This window comes from Heptranchias perlo, chromosome 30 (genome assembly GCF_035084215.1).
Source record: "Heptranchias perlo isolate sHepPer1 chromosome 30, sHepPer1.hap1, whole genome shotgun sequence".
NCBI lineage: Eukaryota > Metazoa > Chordata > Chondrichthyes > Hexanchiformes > Hexanchidae > Heptranchias > Heptranchias perlo.
Window position 1 is genome coordinate 11,010,817 of NC_090354.1, and position 15,791 is coordinate 11,026,607.

General features: G+C 40.7%; 1 protein-coding gene across 1 annotated transcript in view; it reads right to left on the reverse strand.

Annotated features, from left to right (window-relative positions):
* plcl5 (phospholipase C like 5) overlaps nucleotides 1-15,791 on the reverse strand; it is a 175,862-nt gene that overhangs the window by 15,078 nt on the left and 144,993 nt on the right. Inside the window, exon 5 of the mRNA XM_067968881.1 lies at nucleotides 3,445-3,554. Coding sequence (XP_067824982.1) covers nucleotides 3,445-3,554 — 110 coding nt within the window. The remainder of the gene's footprint in view (nucleotides 1-3,444; nucleotides 3,555-15,791) is intronic.

The following is a 15,791-nucleotide window of genomic DNA, read 5'->3' on the forward strand; positions in this document are numbered from 1 at the left end:
TACTTAGGTAACAAATTGAAGTATCTAAACCAATAAAACAAATAAAAGAACGCTAATCATAATTCTTTGTAACACTCGATTTTGAACTTGGGCCCTTTGATGATGAAACTCTTTCTTTAATTGTCTAGGTTTCCACAGATCAGCCCTGCAGCGCTCCATTAGCTCAACTTATTCACTCTTTAAACCACTGAAGAGACCCATTGTTTCAATAGTAAAAAAAAATCTCTTGTAGCAAATCCAAGGTCTTCATACATTTTCCAATTTGACCACATTCCAAAACCCTATCAGCAGATTTTTACTCGGTGCAACAGTTTTATTGAACAAAAAGGCTTCATTCTCTACTGCAAATGATCCATCCAAGGTCTCTTATCAACAAACGGTTTTGAGGAGGTTGATATTGTCACAAAGACAAAGAAGACACCTCAATGTTGTCATTCTCCTTTGCAGAGAGACTCCAAGTAATATCCAGCTAATTGTTTGCTCCATTAAAACCGGGATTGTTCAATTGCATTTCAGTGTCTGCCTTTACTGGATGGGAAAATAACATGGGCATGGGTCGCACACTGAGTTAACCGAAGGCCTTTCAAATCTGGGCCCTAGTCCTAATGCAATCCAGACTGCTAAAGTCTACTCTGTCGGATGCAACAGTCCTATGTGAAATGAATTTGACCAATCACAACCCAGTTTGTAGTGGTGCGGATCTGTACCACAAAACTGTTCCTAAATTGGAAAACTCCCTCAGATTCCTGTGAAAAACTGGTAAAATGTCACAGTGGTGCAGTAGGGGTTCGGCTAAGATTGGGACAAAAGCACATTTTTGCACAGAGTGGCGAGAGCTTTATTCTAGATTCCATGGTACTATACCTGACCTGGGGTTGCCTGAGTCTGAGTGTCAGAAGTATTCCATTCCTCTGCACCAACATTCATCATCTCAGCAAGTACAAAAAAAATCGTCCTAAAAATTCAAGTTCAAAAGCTCTGTTCTGGAACAGTGACTCTTTATTTTAAACCTAAGTTTTGAAATCTACATCAATCTGTGAAATGTGTGACTGCTTTCAGTTATTGTAAACAATTTTACAACACCAAGTTATAGTCCAGCAATTTTATTTTAAATTCACAAGCTTTCGGAGGCTTCCCCCTTCACATCGTTCACCTGAGGAAGGGGGAAGCCTCCGAAAGCTTGTGAATTTAAAATAAAATTGCTGGACTATAACTTGGTGTTGTAAAATTGTTTACAATTGTCAACCCCAGTCCATCACCGGCATCTCCACATCATGGCTTTCAGTTATGGGTTAGTTAGTCATGGGTTTGCCCCCAGGGATTCCACACAGGCAAGGCCCTAATCATAGCTGTGCGCATAGTGGGAGGAGTCTCCTCAGAGGGAGAATAAGAAGAAAACAAAATCAGAGGAACAGCAACTCTGAGCCCTTCTCACGCAGCTTTCAGCAGCTGCTTCAAAAGAAACATTAGCAGAGGTCTCAAAGACGGTCACATGCCCACAGCATAAAAATAACCACATAACCATTTTCTTGTATTAAAAAAAAATGCGAGTTGAGAAGTTCAAGTGAGAACTTCACTTACTCCACTGTCTGGAATGCTTTATGCGAGGAACCATGAAAAAACAATAAACGTTTGCAGAAGGAGGCCATTCCATTCATCGTGTCTGTGCCACCTCTTTGCGAGGGCAATCCAAAACTAATCTCACTACTCCGCTCTCTCCCCACAGCCCTTTATCCAATTTTCCCTTAAAAGATACAATGGTCTTCGCTTCATCCGTTGCTGTGGCAAGGCATTTCATACTCCGACAACCTTTTATGGCATCAAGATGCCACCAAAGACAATTTTAGAACGTTCCCCCTACTCAAGAGTTTGAGCCATTATTTGCTGCTTAATGGAACTGGACTAAGTAACAAAGGGAAGGAGGGGAAAGAGAATGACAAAACTAAAAGAAATTTTACACAATCCCTTTGCCAAACATTGCAATGCTCAAGAGGAGCAGATGAACGTTCCATTTCTGAAACTGACCATGGTACTATCAGAGGACTTAAACCTAAGATTTCAGAAATTCATTGTGTTACTATCATAGGATTTAAACCTAACAGTTCTAAACCTGACCATGTTACTATCAGAGGATTGAAACCTAACATTTCTGAAACTGAACTGCATAACATCACGTGCAGTTCAACAGTATGAAAAAGATCTAATCCCCGGGAGTATCGCTGTTTTATTACAGGGTTTGTAAGAAATGCTAATTATTTTAGTCCGACTTCTTGTTACGTCAATCCCAATCTGTCACATGGTGACAGCATTATTATTTAACATTTTATTCGATGAGGTACTGACCCTGTCACTTCCATTTTACATCAAAGCAAGATTTTTCAAGCACTAGTTTATTTTGTTAAACTTTAATTGTTAACAGAGCCAGTAAGCAAGAAAAATGTAGGTTGACGACCTGCTGAAATACCTTAACAAAAAGATTCAATACAGCAAAAGTGTATAAAAAGATTTCACTTCAAGTTTTCATAAAAAGTTTTTAATTAAAGAGTTTCTGAAGAGTGAATTCACCTGGTCCATCATTCAATGTAAGCTGAACACAGATCAGAAGTAAAAAGCACAGACCTTCAGTTATTACAATCTAATCTAAGGCCCAGCACACATGTGATCCTATTATTTTGAACTACAGCCCATATCTGATTTTCCTTTGCAAAAACTGGTGGTGATAAGTGCCAGAAAAACCAGCCCATATCACCACACCATCGAGTAAAGTTCTCTCCCTTAAAACAGCTGATGTCATGTTAACAGGGCTCCAGCTTTGTGAATTCACACCAATGCCAGGATATTCCTGTCATTTTAAAATTGCATAATATCTCACTGCTGGGGTAGATTGCCTCTTCCTCCCTTATTCACTCACTGTGTATATCATTTCACACATAAATATACTTGAAACCACCACTGACATATTAAATATTTTACCATCAGGATCAAGAGATATAAAGTAAAGTAAAATTAAATATTGCAATGCCCTTATGTCAAGTAATTTAGAGGCTTTATCAAGTTGTTCTTGTTGAGTAAATATTAAAGTGCACAGATCTTGATTTGCAGTGACATGATATTAACCTCTAAGAGCAAATGTAAGGAGGAGTTTAGGGGGACTCACTGAGATTTTTTAAGGAGTTGCTCTGTTCTATGGTGGTAACAACAGATCACACAGAAGCAATCCTGTTATTATTTAAGAAAAATAAAGCAGCATTCTTCAGAAAAAGGTGGACTATAGTGGGTACAAATGGTTGACTGATTTTTAATTTGTTGGAGCTGAACTTGCTAGCAGAATGTGTACTGTGCCTGTATGGGAGGTAAAGCAGATCAGTCACAATGGCTGTTGGTGCATGCCCCATCGGAAGATTATGAGAGATCAGTGGAGGCCCAAATATGGAAGTTACTTACTTTTAATACAGTGATATTCCACGCAAAGCTCTCAAATGCCTTTTGGAGTTTCCGTCCTTTCAGGCCTTCTTTTGATCCAATTCTGTGCAAATCTTCATGGAAATCCAGCCCTGTGCATTTGGATGAAGAAAACGCATCAGTCATAAAATGTTAGCTTCAATTTAGATTGAGACATTAAACTAAAGGAAAGCAATATTACTTTTCTGATATCACAATGTGAGAATGTCACTTTAAAAACTTCCCCCAGCAGTTTTCTTCTCTCCTCTCAAACAGCTGAATCATGTTGGAGTGGAAGGATAAATGGGTAATGGAAGCCCTATGGTACTTCCCCCAAGTAGCCTTTCTTCATATTTGACCAGAGATAATGAGTGCTGACAGGCTATTCAACAGTGGCAGTCATCATAGCCAGGCCAGATGCAATCCGCATTTAACATCTATACACAACGGACCACTCTGAAGAAGTTTAATAGAAAGGAAACAGGTTTCACAACATGAAGTATATCTCATTCCTATGAAAGAACAGACTTTTAAGAAGGTGTTTCTAAATGAGTAAAAAAAATTAGAATCTAGTCAATGGTATCTAGCACAACATTACTTTTAAAGCACATGCCTTAAGGAAAGTCACCTCAAACACAGAAATAATGAATTGGTAAGTAACAAGCCACAGTCTATTATGGGGTATACTTCACGCTTAGTTCCTTTGCTGGGGAATTCAAGCTTCATCCTCTGCGCTTTCGAAACAGATCAGATTCTTCTCACATTTTGAGGAAAGACTTTTGTGTAACAACGGTTTATTTTTGGCCTTTTACTGAAGTGTCAAGCCGGGAAAATCACGACAAAAAACTTTACTCAAAAACCCATTAAAAAAAGAGTTGTTCAAAAAAAGTTTGTTACATGATATGTTGACTATTCTCAAAATGACTGAGGGGGCCGAGTATGAGTCTCCCCGATCGGAGACCAGCTACTGAACAGGTCAGTGGCTAGTGAGCAGATCCGCGATTGAACCAGTCACTGCACTCCCTCCCCCTCCCTTAACCCTATCCCCTCCCCTATCCCCCTCCCCCACCAGGGTGCGAGTTCAAGCTCTGGGGCTGTTTATTGTTCCAAATCACTTCCCTCATCGCAGTTTGGCCTGTCAACAAAGTGGAGTGACCTGCAGAAGGAAGGCATCAAACAGACCCAGATCTCCTATCAACTGCTTGTGGAGCAGCTCTGACACTAGCTATAGACGAACAAAACAACCCTACATCTTCCCTGATGGAAGAGGACTTGTAGTGGAAAGCAAAACCACCATAAAGAAAAATAGAGGATACATTGGAGGAAAGCATATTATGTCATACAGCAACACTACAAATAATACACATTGTATATCTCCTGTAGTGGAGCATCTGAAAGCAGTTTAATACATTGGCGATGGGGACCAAGAGCTTTATTCAATCCAGGATTTATAGGTTAATACGGGTTTCTCCAGCAAGTTGTAGTGTTTTATCTCCTTCAATAAATTGAGTATGAAGTTAAAGATTTTTTTTTACTGAAGTGAAGAGGTTTCTATAGTGACAGTTTAGTCAAAGAATTGTTCTTCAACTTCATGAACAGTGTATAATATGCCTCCAGATATCTGAATTAAATGGTAATGTCTCAGAAACATGATATTCAGGAGCATTCAGAGCAAGGTGTTCTGCTGCTGCAATTTATGGGCATAATTTCAATAAAATATCTTTACGCAGATTTGTGCACGTTATTGAAAAAAAGTGAAATTTACAAGGTACCAAGATTTTCATTTAACCGAACATTCTTCTGGATAATCGGTCTCTTCTTGAAAGGAGGAAATTTAATGACAAAATGTTGGAAGAATAAATCCCAATAGAAATCAAGTAAAAGAGAAAATATTGTCTCCGCTGCATTTCAGGAAATCCAGCACTAATTATTTTCACAATAGGTTGCCTGGCAGGCCATCCTAATGAAAGGATTGATCTGCATCCCAGTAAAAGGGAGGTAGCTTAGGACATGGGTTTTGAAACTTGGGTCCCCAAACCAAGAGGAACTCTGAGATCAGCAGATATCTGCATTAGTTGACCTACAAGCACATAGAGTCATAGAATGGTTACAGCACGGAAGGAGGCCATTCGGCCCGTCGAGTCTGTCCCAGCTTTCTGCAAGAGCAATCCAGCTCAGCCATGATCACAGATCAGCCATGATCTTATCAAATGGCGGAGCAGGCGCGAGAGGCTGAATGGCCTACTCCTGTTCCTATGTTCCTAGTCCCACTCCCCCACCCTATTCCTGTAGCCCTGCAAATTTCTTCCCTTCAAGTACTTATCCAATTCCCTTTTGAAAGCCACGATTGAATCTGCCTCCACCACCCCCTCAGGCAGTGCATTCCAGATCTCAACCACTCGCTGTGTAAAAAGGTTTTTCCTCATGTCACCTTTGGTGCTTTTGCCAATCACCTTAAATCTATGTCCTCTGGTTCTTGACCCTTCCGCCAATGGGAACAGTTTCTCTCTATCTACTTTGTCTAGACCCTTCATGATTTTGAATACCTCTATTAAATCTCCTCACCTTCTCTGCTCTAAGGAGAATAACCCCAGCTTCTCCAGTCTATCCACGTAACTGAAGTCCCTCATCCCTGGAACCATTCTAGTGAATCTCTTCTGCACCCTCTCTAAGGCCTTTACATCCTTCCGAAAGTGCGGTGCTCAGAACTGGACACAATACTCCAGTTGTGGCCTAACCAGTGTTTTTTAAGGTTCATCATAATCTCCTTGCTTTTATGCCTCTATTTATAAAACCCAGGATCACGTATGCTTTTTTAACCGCTTTCTCAACCTGCCCTGCCACCTTCAACGATTTGTGCACATATACCTCCAGATCACTTTGTTCCTTATTTCTGTTGCTGTATATTTTCTGAGTACTGTTTTTCTTTGGGTGGAGGTCCCCAGATAGAACACTATTGCTGAAGAAAACAAGCAGTGCCTAACAAATAACAACAACAACTTGCATTTATATGGTGCTTTTAACATAGTAAAATATCCCAATATGCTTCACAGGAGCATTATCAGACAAAATTTGACACCGAGCCACACAAGATGATATTAGGACTTGTAACCAAAAGCTTGGTCAAACAGGCAGGTTTTAAGGAGCATCTTAAAGGAGGAGAGAGGTGGAGAGGTTTCGGGAGGGAATTCCAGAGCTTAGGGCCTAGGCAGCTGAAGGCACAGCCACCAAAGGAGAGGCGAAGGAACAAAGACAAAGGGCAGTAGAAAAGCAACCAGATTACTTCAGAAGCTACTCCTTCCCTCTCCCATAAATAAAAGATCACGACTTTACTACCTAAAGGGCAAATATTCCTAACCATATCCCATTTTAGGCGATCACACAGGAGTGCTCAAAGAAGTTCATCTGGATCTCTAGAATGAGATCAGAATTAGTATGAGAAGTAATTGTCTAACAATTATTTCACTGCTAATTACACCAATAGCGCATGAATTGGTGTAATCAACACTCATGTATGCTCATGAGGTTCCCTGCTGTGTTATATGGCAGTGATATTGGTGATGGTCATATGGGCGTGTCATGGCATTTAATTTCCTGGCACTGCATTTTACACCAGAATTCTTTCTCTTGGAATAACCTATTGACTTTCAGGTGCACACATAATGTTACTATTATACATGACATGATGTCACTATGTGCAACCATATTGAACCTGCTGATTATCTCCAGCATTTCCTGTTTTTATTTCAGATTTTCAACATATACAGATTCAACAATATTGTTCAGTCCATAAGGTAATTTATGAATATCAACCATCCTTTCAGAAAAAAGGGTCTATTAAGACTGTCTCTGCAACAGCCATTGAATTTTGCTGTGCTTTGCACTATATTGAAGTCACTTCAAGGACTGTGATGATACATGACATCTGCAACGCAGCTCTCCAAGCAGTTCATTATAATTAAACATAGGGAAATAATTATTCTGCAATAGGGACACTGCCACTGCGGTGGCCAGGGAGGGCTTTCTAGAACTCATCAGCCATTCAGAGAAAAAAAAGTCACCCTTTCTGCAGCAAGAAGTGACGGATATGATTTTTCCACACTAATGTTCATCGCTAACTGCACAATGTTCTCTGACATCATTCTGTGTGGAAAGAACGTGGCTCAGGTCAATAGGAAGTGTCGTGATATGAAAATAAAGGCCAAGAGGAAAGCAGCCAGGATTATGACTTCCATTATTACTGATGTTAGACTCCTCCTACTAATCACAGCCTGTAAAACATGGTTAACCACAAACCAGAATCAGAGTTGGAAAATGTCCTTTTTGGAAAAGAATCCTGGAACTACCAATATTTGAATTTTCGGCTTCAGAGGTTAAATTCTCTCCTTGGGTTAGAAGTCAGCCTATTAATAAAAAAAGTGTAAGCCATGCAAATTCAGATGGGTCAATGGGTTAATGTCCTTTTTGCTTCTTGAATCTGTGTCTGATTACTGGCCAAATATACAAAAGTCTCCTGTCTATAAAGACTAATAGTTGAACCAAGATTTGGACAGATATGAGCTAAATTCTTAGAGGTGTCTGCAGCACAAAACTGTTGTTGACTTCCGTTCAAATGGCACTAATTTGCTGCGGGTGTTCAGGGTATAAAGGGCGAGGAACAGAGGGGGTGAAATTAGTCTTGGAAAAGAAAATCGGGCTGAGTATAAAAGGGCTGCCGATTCGCTATCGCCTATTTTGCGCTTCAGCCTGAGACCAATTTCACCCCCAGAATGTTTTACTGGTGCAGCAGGTAACGTTCTTCAGAAGCTGGAAGTTACCATGGTGATGTAGGAGAGTTATGTCTGCCCTGTATTTCATATTCATAACTCATACTGAGTGGAAATTTTAAAGTGCTCTCTGCTCCAGAATTACTATCCCTCGTGTTGATCAGGTTTGGTGTGAACCTATCAGTTTATAACTTAAAAAGAAAAAGAATGCATTCTTGGAAGTGAATGCTGTTCCCTTTGGACTCAGTAATGCCCATTGCAGCAGTGACTGGATAAAATTCCAATAGAAATTGCTCTCATTTGAATGAGGTGGTGCCACTGCAGCAGGAGATGGACTAACTCACCAAAAGAGGTGGCTTCAGTCAGCGCCGCTTCTGACAATAACATAAGCACAAAGGTGGCTGCCATAGGAAATAGAGGCGGCCATGTTTTTTTTGGCTACGGGCAGCCAGCAACAGCTGAAATAGAATTGCCTGCTCCATACCGGGCAGCAAAACAAGTTTGCAATCACTTATGTCCATGGACTTTCCCCAACATGCACGGTTGCTTTGAAGCAGTAATAATGACAGTAGAAATCACCACATAATATTAACCAGGACCAGGAGCTGGTATTGCAGAGCCACTGTAGTAAAGTTGTGCATTATTTTCATGAAACTCCATGTAAGAGCACTAGAGAAGTACAAGATGTTAATTAGTTTTCTTTTTGAAGTCACAAAATAAATGAGTGCATGTGCTGACTTTGAGACTAATTGGTAACAACAAAGTTGGAATAACAACACATTGACATATTGGGATTTGCAAAACCCATAGTAATCAATCTTTCCTTGTCTTGATAATCAGAATTAACTGTGACAATAGCAACAGATTAAAAATGAGATCGTTTCTGGTAGTTTGCATTTGGCCTGAATTGCCTGCTAAACCAATGCTATTACAACACTAAATGTTTTTAATTCCTGCTAAATTGATAATATTGCAATGAGTTAGCTGATGTTACACAGCAATTATGTCACAATGGCTCCCTCTTTGAATGACTACAGCATTGATAACAAAAAACAATTAAATAATATGAATGTATAACAAAAGTATCATTTGACTTTTCCTGAAATCAGAATGGTCTTAAATTGACTTCATTTTTTCTCCCCTTCTCAAGGCAGTGATTCATATAATTTCATAGATATTGATAGCCTTCCATTACCTCGTCCAAGTAGTTTGAACTTAGGCAGTGAGCATTGGGATGCCATTCAACTATATAAAGGGAGAGAATCTAACCACCTCCCCTTGACGTTCAACGGCATTACTATCGCAGAATCCCCTATCATCAACATCCTGGGGGTCACCATTGACCAGAAACTTAACTGGACCAGCCATTTAAATACTGTGGCTACAACAGCAGGTCAGAGGCTGGGTATTCTGCGGCGAGTGACTCACCTCCTGACTCCCCAAAGCCTTTCCACCATCTACAAGGCACAAGTCAGGAGTGTGATGGAATACTCTCCACTTGCCTGGATGAGTGCAGCTCCAACAACACTCAAGAAGCTCCACACCATCCAGGACAAAGCAGCCCGCTTGATTGGCACCCCATCCACCACCCTAAACATTCACTCCCTTCACCACCGGCGCACCGTGGCTGCAGTGTGTACCATCCACAGGATGCACTGCAGCAACTCGCCAAGGCTTCTTCGACAGCACCTCCCAAACCCACGACCTCTACCACCTAGAAGGACAAGAGCAGCTGGCACATGGGAACAACACCACCTGCATGTTCTCCTCCAAGTCACACACCATCCCGACTTGGAAATATATCGCCGTTCCTTCATCGTCGCTGGGTCAAAATCCTGGAACTCCCTTCCTAACAGCACTGTGGGAGAACCTTCACCACACGAACTGCAGCGGTTCAAGAAGGCGGCTCACCACCACCTTCTCAAGGGCAATTAGGGATGGGCAGTAAATACCGGCCTCGCCAGCGACGCCCACATCCCATGAATGAATTAAAAAAAAGAATCACATGTGACCCTATCCCCTTTCAATGTCAATACACACACTTTCCAGCAGGGCGGTCAGGAGCGGGAACCCTAACTGATCTTTCCCTTCTCTTGGCTAGGGATGCCGAAACCAATTTTAACATTCCCTCGGCAGACCTGCCTGAGATCAGCTAAGTGCAGAGACCAGAGATCCAATGTAGGACCGTCTAGGTCTAGTTACCCAGTGCCGCATTCCATTTTCTTTGTCCACTGGGGAAGCCCTACACTGGACATTGTACTGTACTAATATATTAGTCTGAAATTCCAACTACACTGATGAGTTATGTTCATCAATCTCAACTGATATGCATTGCGGGAGTACCAGAGTACAATAGCAGAGACTCCCTAAAAAGGAACAAGGATGATAAAATCTTTTTACTGGGAAAACAAAGTTACAAATGGTCTGTGAGCTGAATCAGAATCTGTATCAACACAACTCATCTGATACGGATGCTGGTTTCAAGGGAGTTTTGTGTAAATTTTGGCTGCCGTGTCCCTTACATTATAACAGGGACGACACTTCAAAAATATTTAATTGACTGTGAAGCGCTTTGGGATGTCCTGAGGTCGTGAACGGTGGCTATAAATGCAAGTTCATTATTTCTTTCTTTAAATTAGGTACTGATTGTTGAGAGGGGACCATCCAATAGTAAATATATTGCCCTCATTTGGTCTATGTAGAACTTTTGGGAAATCAGTAAGCAATAACCTCCTGCTAGAAAGGTGACAACAGTAAGGCACCTTCTGGTTCCATTTCCCATATTTATTAAATCGCTGCCCTCAGAACCTTTCTGAAAAGAGGATAGTAATTCTGGCAGTCTTTTGCCGTCATCCATCTCAGTAAAAACAGGCACAGTTATATCGCATTCAGAAACTACTCATCAAAGGTCACACCATTAAACCCTGCAAATCTCAATAGACTTTTCTTTTCAGAAGCTTTAATCACAGAATAAATCATAGCAGATTTTGCCGCCTGTCTGTTAAGCAGTAATGGAAGAAAAAAAGATTGTTATCTGTTTAGTATAAGTGGAGGATAATTCCACGAAATCCTCACCACATAACGGGTATCCAGTTACTTCATGATCAATCTGGAAATAAAGTGGTACTTTTGATAGGAATAAAGTGAAGTAGCCCACATTAAAATGAAAGTAATCCCAAATTAATTCCCAAAATAGGCCTCAAACTGACAAAAAAAAGTCTCCCCCATTCCCTTTAATTGCAAAGATAAATAATCCAAATGATATTTATTTAGCTCTAGAACTGTCAATCAAATCTGGAAAAATCCAATCAGAATCAGCTCTTTGGAGGAACATCTTCATTTTTAATACTGAAGTGTTACTAATATTATTTTGGCACAGATCTAACAATCTTTCAATGATTCTTTACAACAATTTTCCCAAATCTACAGGAATTCCTGTAATTTTACAGGAAAAAGTGACTCGTGCACAAGTAATAAGAAAATCTACAAGAGAGGGACAGAAAGAGACACTCACATAGAGGGATAAAAAGGCACAAAAGATAGAAACAGAGGGCGAGAGTGAGAGAAATGGATTGAGAGAGCTAAAGATGCAGACAAAGGAAAAAAGCAGTCAAACGACAAAAGATAGATACTTTCAAAGAGAAACAGAGATCTGGAGTGTCCTCAGAGCTGCTCCCGCTTTGCTGCTGTAACTTCGCAGTAGTGTGAAGTTACAACGGTGGAGTGAGAGCAGCTCCGAAGAAATAGTTCTCTCTCTGTCTCTCTCACATACACATGATGCCCCATTAATAGATTGCAGTGGGCATTACAAGATATGAGCACTCTCCCCAGGGGTGTCATCAGGTTTTTACCAAACTCTCAGTTTTCAATGCATTCACAATGGCCGCATTGTGAAATGGACACTTGTGAACTTACGAAGTGCACCTATCTTACCCAAGCATAATTGCTCTTCATTGGTACAGCTGCTTCTGAGGAACTTTGTTTCCTTTCTCATGCCAATCAAAGCCTTAATTCTCTGTGGCCAATACCTATCCCTAAACCAATATCACTAAAGGCAGATTATCTGGTCGTTATCTCAGTGTTGTTTGTGGGACCTTGCTGTGCACAAATTGGTTGCCGTGTATCCTACGTTACAACAGTGACAACATTTCTAAAAGTACTTCATCGGCTGTAAAGCGCTTTAGGATATCCTGAGTTGTGAAAGGCGCTATATAAATGCAAGTCTTTCTTTCTATAAAGCGCAAGTTTGTCAAAGACTTGAACATTGCTCCTGTATCTGGGGAGACTTTTCTGGCATCTCTCTCAGTCTTGGGCAGGATATGAGAAAAGATTGACCTGACAGGAATCTCATGTCTAGCCCGCTCTCTCCATCACAACTTGTCCTTAATAACCATATCTCTATGGTCAGTGCTCCTCTGAACTCTTCTCTGATTCTCTCTAAGCTCCAATTGTACAATCTTGTACAATGCTTTTCCACCTCCCTACATTCCCACTGTATTGAAATCAAAACTCACCTTACAATCTGCTGTTCAAACTGATTGTTTCCTGGCACTTCAAAACTATGGACTCCCTACTTACCTCAGTCCTTTCTTCCTCCTACAACCTGCAGGCTGTGAAAAGTGAAGTTCATTGTCTAATCGCTACTCCCCATTTTGCCTTGTCTTCTCTTTTCAACCTTGGTGGTGTCCTGCAGTATGGGCCCTTCGCCTTTGTCTTGCAAATTTAAAAATGACAGTATTTATTATTTAGCATAATGCCCCAACAGGCTCATCAATTCCATTTTTCAGCACAGTTGTGAGAAAAGAAGGAAAAAGGCGGCCAGAAATTGAAAGAAAGATGCATAAACTACAAGAAAAAGTCTGGTCACAATCTGAGACTGCTGCTTCTACAGAAGGCCAATCCTTTATTACATGTGGAAGTTACTCAACATTAGAGAAGCAATGATACATTGAGTTATCAAGATGGACACAAGAAGGGCACCCTGGTGATGGGTCCATTCTGACCTGATGAATTAAATATTTACTATATATGATTTCTCAGCTTACCTGAGGAGGAATAGGAAAGCAGAATGAAGTTATCCTTAAAGGAACTTTATGATTTAAGATCAATTTGAAACATAAATTTTGTTCTAAGCTACTTAAATATTGGTGTGCTTTAGGGAAAAAAAGTAAGGGCTGTACATTTGTTCAATGTTCAGTGGAAGTGAGCCAAGAGGCTTCAGTTTTGAGACATTTTGATATGCTGCAATAGAACTACAATATGTTGTTCATTAAATATTAATATTTAGTTTCCAGATTGATGCAAATGGCCTAGTTTTGTAACAGTGCATGTTTATAAGCTATATAGTTAATTCAGTTTTATTAAATTTTCACCCGCTTTCTCCACTCCCCTCCTGAAGTTCTAGTCACCGTAGTATCTCGTCCAAACTTCATGTGTGAGTGATACCAGTGATTGTCAGCAAGAAATTGGAACATAGAGGGCATCTCAGCCAAGATCAATGTTCACCCAAAGCTTGCACGGGTTGTTGGATAACAACCAGGAACCCTGGCCAATTTTCCACTTCCTAAATCAGGGGTGCTGATGCAGAGTGTGGCACCCCTATTGCTAACCTGAGTTGCTCAGCGCAGTGTAGGGATTGAACCTGGGAATTTCACGGTCTGTACGACACGACTAGGCACCAGATAAGCCCGTTGAGCCACTGGAGAAGCTGTTTAGTTCAGTTTTTAAAATGTTAAGAGAAATAATGAATGCTTATCTTCATCTATCACAGCACCATTAGAGGTTACTTTTTGGAGAATGTCCAATTTATGTAGTTTCCAATAGAAGTGGTTCTGTAAAAGCCTTGGTTCTCAGTGCTGTGGAATCTGCAATATTTATGTGACAAGGCAGAATCTTGAGCACCAAAACAACAAACAACTGCCCATATAATTGTTGGAAAGCAGCTTTTTGTGATTATATCTGCTCACTTCTGAAACAATTGGAACAACTGTATCACTGGCCTGTATGAGCTGGCTGAGCAGTCAGCGCCCATGGCTAGAAAAGGTGGAGGCCTGCACTGCTGGAGTGAGTGTTTTATCTTACTGCTATGATGCAAAACTCCTCTTTAGGTGAGTTTAAGCAACTCCAGAAGCAGCAGCACTGCCTCATTTAATTTACAGCTTGTGTTAGCTTAGCTCAGTTGGTAGCACTTTCACCCGATTCAGAAAGTTGTAAGTTCAATCCCCATTCCAGGACTTGAGCACGTAATCTAGGCTGGCACAGTATGGAAGGAATGCTGCATTGTTGGGGTTGTTGTCTTTTGGATGAATCCCTCTGTCCCATCTCAGGTGGATGTAAAAGATCCCATGGCACTATTCAAAGAACAGCAGAGGGTTATCCTGTCCAGCATTCCTTCTTCAACCACCACCAAAAACAGATTATCTGGTCATTCAGTCATTTGCTGTTAGTGGGACCTTCCGATGCAAAAACTGGTTGATGTATTTGCCAACATAGTAAACGAACTTGGAAAATAATTCATTGGCTGTGACGTTTTTTGGGGTATCCTGAGGACATGATGAGGTGCTATGAAAATACAAGTTCTTTCTTTCATTAAAGCACAATTGCCAACAGCAGCCTCAATATCCCCACAGAAATTAAGATGATCAACAGAAATCCAAATATTCACTTGGTTTTCAGAGTAGGTTGTATGGTGAGTTAGGGATGTGTGATGCATTGACACTGTGGTTTCACCTCTAGGACCTGGGTTAAAATCCAGTCCAGTGTGATAAGATGAAGAACTCCTCTCTGGTGCCTGTAAAGGGCATAAGTCTGCAGCAGAAACCACAAGTCAGTGCAAAAATATGTCTTTGTTAGCTTGCCAACACTCACTGCCATGGTTCACATATGAACAATGGAGAGGTACTCAAGTACTACTAGCTGTACTCCAGTTGCAGTCAATGACTGCAGGGTAAGAGAGATCAAACCTGAAACTGAGAAGGGTGAAGTATGCTTGTTTGAGGTCAAAGTTAAGGTAACCACCTCACAGTGACTGCTGAGACATCTATTATTACTGCAAATTTTCATGTAATATGATCTTTAAAAACTTCATACAGATTTGCCATCACCATAGTAACTAAGATTTTAACTCACAGATGAAATTGTGATCTATTTTTTTTAGGAAATGTTTTTTATATCATTTTCTTGGTCTCCCTCCACTAAATTACAGACAATCAAAATTAAATCTATTTATTCTCTTTTGAATATATTTCAACTCTTGGGGATAGTCCAGTTGAAGAATGATCTTTAAATGGTTCCAGGGCTATATCAAGGGAGCATTACGAGTAATAGAACTGTGGAGTGGTTCACATTGCCATTTGCCCACTCTCCCAAACATTGCATGGCAATCGGCAATCTGGTTAGCATAGTGTTTCAACAACACTCCGTTACAGCCTTGCAGGATGTAGGCCTGTACACATGTTACCCCACAAAATGAGCCTTTGATCACAGCCAAGTTGTCAGATGGTGGGCCAAGTAAGCAAGGCAAAGAAAATGAGCCTGGGTCACTCTTGACACACACCTCCGAGCAGCTGGTTACAGACTGGCACT